Source organism: Pagrus pagrus, assembly GCF_965226575.1.
Source record: "Pagrus pagrus genome assembly, chromosome: 18".
NCBI lineage: Eukaryota > Metazoa > Chordata > Actinopteri > Spariformes > Sparidae > Pagrus > Pagrus pagrus.
The window spans coordinates 12,819,653-12,825,796 of NC_140202.1; the positions used below are offsets into that span (position 1 = coordinate 12,819,653).

Below are 6,144 nucleotides of genomic sequence, written 5' to 3' on the forward strand. Positions count from 1 at the left end.
GTGTTCAGCTCTTCCCCTGCCTTCATTAACAGAGAAACGCACCGTGAGGCGGATGAGCGCTCGGTCAGCAAACTCAACGATGAATTTTAATGACGTGCTCAGGAGTGCAAACCAGCAAACAGCATGACAATTCTGACACGGTCTTGTTCAAAGGGAGTGGTTTTGGTAAATTATCCCTGTCTTCTTAATAATTAACAAAAGCCTATTAATTATGAACAAATCTGTAGCCTAACACTCATCAAGAGGAGGGACGGTTGCCTAGGAGCATTGAATACCTTGTAGCTTTGGTGTTGTTGGTAACCGGAGCCCCTGCTTTATGACAGTAATATGGTGGAAAGTAAATAAGGCAGTCAGGTGTGTGTGTGTGTGTGTGTGTGCTTTGTTATGGGTGCTGTCAGAGGGGCTTTATAAGCCGAGCTGACCAATGATGCAGTCTGGCCTTTTTTTGTGTGATTCAAAACAGTCCATAGGAAAACCTGTATAACATTTTAAAGTGCTGATGATTGTTTATGGGTGACCTATTCAAATTACACCTTCGGGCAAACAGCAGGCCTCTTGAGTCCCACTGCTCAGTCAAAACAATAATTGGCCTTACACAGTCGAACCTCCATTTTCGGATGCTAAATCAACACAGCTGGACATCCTAAAGTTTGTGTTTATGTCTGTGCGCTACCTTTCCGACTTGGGTCTAAAAATAGCTCTGCAGCATCCTGCTGTGATGCTGAAGGTGCAGTCATCTTTCCCCTCTGAAGGACACAACACTGTCTGAAGTTAGGGAGCGGGGGGGTGGGGAAGGGAGAGGGGGGAGGGGGGGGAGGAAGCGGTGACTACCGTGTGACAAGCGCCCTGTTCCTTCCTCCCAGGCCTGAGAAACAGGAAGTGCTGCACATAAGGCATTATTGTGACGGAGAGGAAATGCAAGGTCCTCTAAAATAAGAGCCCCGATCTGGTTGTCAGTGACAGGAGCCTGTCCTCCACAGGCCCACAGAGACCTGTACACCCCCCTCCACAACTTCACTGTTGTTGAGTGACGCAGATAAATAAAACAACCATTATTTAGCCATAAAGGACTTTTTACCTGTAAAGAATCGTAAAAAAAATACATCCAAAGCTACAGGAAACTGCTTTAGAAGATTTGAGTGCAGCAGCTCCAAGATAAAATCTTACTGAATCGGCTCTGAGATGATGCGTTAAACCTTTTGTTCCCCGCTAAACCCACCCACATACAGAGAAACAACCGCATTTCAAAAGGGTTAAAGGAGGCATATGGGTAGGATCCACCCTGCTTGTGTTTAGCAGAAGCTGAGGAGGAGCTGGTTGCTAAGAGAGATGCAAGGCTTTGTGCCGGGCTGCCTCCCAGTTAATTAAAATCCTACTTTATCTGTTTCATGCTTTCAATTAGAAAGCTCTGGAAAGGGCCCAAGCCTCTGCATGTAGATAACCATAGCAATAAGATGTGATTAATACGGGGGGCCCATTTGCGCTGCTGGCTGCAGAATTGCCCCGCTGTTCTGTGCATGCCTTGTTTTGATCCCTCGCACCGACCTCTGATGAGCCGTGCAAAAAAATGGTCTCGCTGCTACGTCTGCATGGCACCTCGAGCAGCAAATTAAATGGGTAAGATCTGGATTTATAGAACAAGGCAGGTGCTGGCCACGTGTCATCACGTACGTCGACTGAAGCTGCAGAGTCAGTTTCACTGATCAGCCTGTGCCAAGTCTGATGGTTTTTTTTGGTCATCAGTAATCAAAAGAAGTGTCAGCGAGCAATGTTTTTGCACAATTAACAACTGATTCATCAATGTCCTTCTCTGCTTTTCACAATCAATTAACTGCAACACAGAAGCCAAGCTGTACCGGCAATCAATCAAGCTTAGCTCTGCACATTTTAATGGTTTAATGGGCATGAGGAGTTGTTTTTGGTTATTGTTCGTTTCAGCAGCCAAGGATAATATTTCTTCCTACTTCAAGGCATTGTAACAGAAGACCTGAACACACTTTGCATAATATAAATAATCAGTTATGTACACTGCAAAAGCAAATTATACACTTGAATTTTTGGATATCACACAGATTATCTAGATTACCGTGAGTGCACTCAATTACCATTCAATCATAACAAAACTGAGAAGGATCTAACATTACAATACAAATAATGACACATGCCTGCATGTTTTTTCTCAAAAACAATAGAAATATATTAAACTATAATGGCATGCAACATCCAACCAACAAAATCTTTGTCTCTTCTTTTTTTCCCTTAACATACAACTCAACTATCAAACAAACCTTTGCACAAAACAGTACACTTACTGCCATCTACTGGTCACACTTAGAAATCAGAAACAATGGAACAGCAAACGTGTCTAAGATGTGACCTCATATTGCTTTGTAACTTTCTTTAATATCTGAAAGACCCGAATGACTGGCTGAGTGAAGATGAAGTGGGGAACTGGGGTGTAAAACTGTCTCCATTCAGCCCTGAAGTATCTTTTGGCAGGCTGTTAGCAGCACTGTGTCCAGGCTGGGGCATCACGTATTGGGGAAGAGTATGGCTGCGGCACGAAGGAGCCATCCCCATCCTACCAGGAGTGTCTATGTCCCCAGTGGATTCTTCGGGTTTGCGAGCTTGTGGTATCTGGAAAAGGAAGCCTCTTCCCATGGTGGGGAAGGCTGGGACGGATGACTGCTCTTTCACAAAGGACCTTCCTCTGCCCATCATCAGTACCTCTGTGTGGCCTCTGCCTACACCTAGAGACAGGGGACCGTTCACAGACATTTCTTTTCTGAGGTCTGGAGTAGCAGCAGGGACAGGAGCCTGAGCCACTGGGTCAGGGGAGGCACGGACATCCACAGATGAAACACTGGCTGCTCTCAGAGGGCTCCTGGGTGCGCTGTGAGGGTGAGGGTCCACTTGTGTTGAGGAAGGTGATGCTGCAGGATCAAAGGACTCTTTTGCCTGTGTCTGGCTTTGCTCCTGTTCTGCAGGGGAGGTCTCGGGTGGAGTTCGGGGGTTGAAGCGAGCCAGCAGGCCCTGCTCTGTGACGGGGTAGTGGTTGGCAGCCCACTCCTGCCGATCACGACGCATTTGCTCCAGCTGCTTGAGCTCTCTGGGCAACTCCAACATATTCTCCTGGAGAACAGGTAGACTGTTTACTGCTCATCTGTACGCTTTGAACTACTGTATATTATACAACAGATAGTTTTGGTTCACCTAAGGCACCACATAACAGCTAAATTAAATATGGAGGCACCAACCACAAATAAACAATGAATGTAGGTATAGGTTTACTTTCTGAGACTTTCTCAGCGACTTCTTGACAATGTAATGAGGACTCTAGAGGACCAGGAGGAACAAGGAGAACTTTAATGACTAATTTGCTCACCAAAGACAAATTATGGAAGATTTTACAATCTAAGGCTGATGACTACAACCCCTGAAAAAATGTGTGCATTAGTGTCAGTATGACAGATTTTTCCTTTGGGCAAAAATTATAAGAGGAATTAAAAAAAAAAAACCAACACCAATGGCTCATTTGTGAATTACTCACCATGCTGATATGCTGTAACTCATCAGGTTCGTAGTGACTGCTGCTGATGTATGAATCCACCATGTCCATGTAGTCTATCATGAGAGCATCCAGCAGCACCAGTCTGAGGGGCTGAAGGTGGATCACTGACAGAGCCATCACTTTAAGCAGGGGGACCGGACAGGGCCGCTTCTGCCACATCTCCTGTTACTCGTTTAAAAACCACACACACCAGGGATTACAGCATATACCGTCTACTATATACTTTAAATAAAATCATCTCAGGTGAGAGTATGCGCTGCACCTTGGTGAACTGTAACTTCATCTGAAGGGACAAGAGCTGGGAGGAGGGCACCTTCAGATGGAGACTCACCACCTCCTGCAGAGTGCTGACTCTGTCGGGAAGGAAACCTCCCGTCTCTGAGTAGAAGCACATGACATCTGCTACCTTTACACACGTGCACACACACACAAAAAAAGGAAAAAGATAAGCTATACAGGAGAGAAACTAAGACTCAAAGGCCACCGTACAAACTCTACATGTACCTGAGTGTCAAAGACGTTGGTTAGCTTTACTCCAAACTGACCAATCAGACTTCCAGCAACGGCTCTGCAGTCATGAATGACCTGTACCAAATATACAATCAACACAGATGTTATGGTAATAATCATCACGGTGATAGAACAGTATTTCTGGTCTGTTTACACTGCTCACCTTCAGTATGTGCTTATTTTCCAGGATCATCGAAAGACCATTCTTAAAGGCCCGGGCACCAAGCAACAGGATATCAAACAGGTATACCTTGTTTTTGGTGGCAATCTAAGATACATGAAGTTTAAGTTATTTTCTTATCTTTTCATGCTTGCCATGAAGGAAAAGAAAGAAGAAATTAGTAAAAGCCAGATGGAAGGACTCAAAAATAAAGAGCAGGAATTCAGAGCTCCTCACCTGCAGCCAACACAATCTCCCGAGCTTATAGGCCTCGACTCCATCTGCTCCCACACCGATCACACGCTGCTTCTTGATGTGCATCACCTGCAGGATGGGAGCACGGGATGTTATAAACAGGTCGTAAGACACGAGGTCACTGTCATGCATACGAGAGCACTGAAGTGATTTACGCAACAGAGAAGGAACTCAAAAATCAACTTACAGCCGTTCCAAACTTCTCGTGAAACTCATCAACGACTACAAAGTTGATGAACTCCTCCTCATCGTCATCATCATCATTATCTGTGTGAAAGTAACCTCTCAATGCTCAAAAACATACATATTGTGTATTGAGAAAATGTGTCCCTTGTCTTTATTATACTTACCCAAAGTGATGCTCTTCCTGTAGGGCTGAAACCTCTCCACAGTCAAGTGCTCTTCAAGTGCGGGGTCATGAATATTCCTGTGAGGCACATTGCATGTTACAGCTTATGGCCAAGTCAGAGATGCTAATGGTGACATATGTTTGTTTGTTGGTTACTCACCCACTGTCAGCCTCACTGGTTAATTCCACTGTTGATTGAAATATACACATGTTTTAACTTTAACGTAATAAATTTTTCTCTACATACAGATTCAACCTCTTCAGTGTCAGACACGCTCACCATTCACAATCTCACGCCCGAAGAACAGTTTGGAGCCAGGGATGTTGCAGCCATCACTGCAGCTAACAACTGAAACAACACACGCAAGTTAATGACAGTCCAGTGTGGTTTTTTTTGGCCTACAGGCAGCAACATGCAGTTTGAAAGAAGGCTAACTACACAGTCTAAATGATGAAAAGTTTTCTAACCGTCCACCAGAACCAGCGTTTTGTTGGGGTTGATTCGCTGCACGACGCCCAGGTAAGATGAAGTCCGGAGGGTCAGCTTGATGCGTTTTCCCTTGAAGATGTTCAAGAAGTAGACGTCTTCCGCGGCCATTTTGCAGTTATGTGTGAGCTGTTTCAAGCAATTAAAAAACAGTGAAGCTGCTGGCTCATGAGTATCGGGCTGTAGCTAGCTTTAGCAGTAACTAGCTCGGCTAACAGTCTGTCATTCGACGTACAGTTAACCTACAGTAGCTAACGGCTAGCTGCGGCCGCTGTGCCATGTGGCGCAAGTCGATGCTGCGTTCATAACCTCCTCGTTCATTTCACCTTCGACGTCCTCCCTGGCGAACACTATCACAATTAGCAACAAAACAAAAAAAGTACGTTGACATACATGTTGAAGGCAATACGAACTATTAAAAGACAACTTTCTGTGTATTATTGCAGATTTTCTGCTTCACATCTGCATACTGTGTTTGCATGCAGCAGCTACAATGTGAATGACTTGACCTTGCTGCCCCCTGTGGCTAGTGGGCGCCAATGTATCCTACAATTGTGTGGAGGCTGCTGGTGGAAGATCAACATGAGCAGGCAGAGCTCGTATTGTAAGTGGTTTAAAGGGGCCCTATGTAGTTTTTGAGAAGAAATTCAAACTCAGAATTTTAATATTTATAACACTAATGAGGTAATAATCCAAACCTGGGAATAGGTATTGTTTCCATAAGCGAATAAACAAGAAAATAGGGTCCCCAGAACACTGTTTTGAAGCTAGAAAGGTGGCAGGGTCCGCCACATAGTAAAGCAGTGTGAAAC

At 44.8% G+C, this 6,144-nt stretch overlaps 1 protein-coding gene across 1 annotated transcript; it reads right to left on the reverse strand.

Annotated features, from left to right (window-relative positions):
- Positions 1 to 1,866: 1,866 nt before the first annotated feature.
- On the reverse strand, positions 1,867 to 5,808 carry exd1 (exonuclease 3'-5' domain containing 1). Its single transcript, XM_084381315.1, has 11 exons — positions 5,314 to 5,808; positions 5,126 to 5,194; positions 5,006 to 5,033; positions 4,847 to 4,923; positions 4,684 to 4,763; positions 4,479 to 4,565; positions 4,245 to 4,349; positions 4,076 to 4,156; positions 3,834 to 3,977; positions 3,551 to 3,733; positions 1,867 to 3,132 (listed from the first exon to the last, which is right to left on the reverse strand). The coding sequence occupies exons 1-11, from the start codon at positions 5,441 to 5,443 to the stop codon at positions 2,401 to 2,403; spliced, it is 1,716 nt and encodes a 571-aa protein (XP_084237441.1). The 5' UTR covers positions 5,444 to 5,808; the 3' UTR covers positions 1,867 to 2,400.
- Between the last annotated feature and the right edge of the window lie 336 nt (positions 5,809 to 6,144).

What these genes read in the sequence shown, in the direction of transcription:
- exd1 (XM_084381315.1), bottom strand. Translation starts at nt 5,443, where the DNA reads ATGGCCGCGGAAGACGTCTACTTCTTGAACATCTTCAAGGGAAAACGC. An exon ending in AACGCTGGTTCTGGTGGACG is followed by an intron (nt 5,195 to 5,313) that starts GTTAGAAAACTT and finishes GTGTTGTTTCAG; the next exon opens with TTGTTAGCTGCAGTGATGGC. An exon ending in CCAACGTCTTTGACACTCAG is followed by an intron (nt 3,978 to 4,075) that starts GTACATGTAGAG and finishes ACGTGTGTAAAG; the next exon opens with GTAGCAGATGTCATGTGCTT.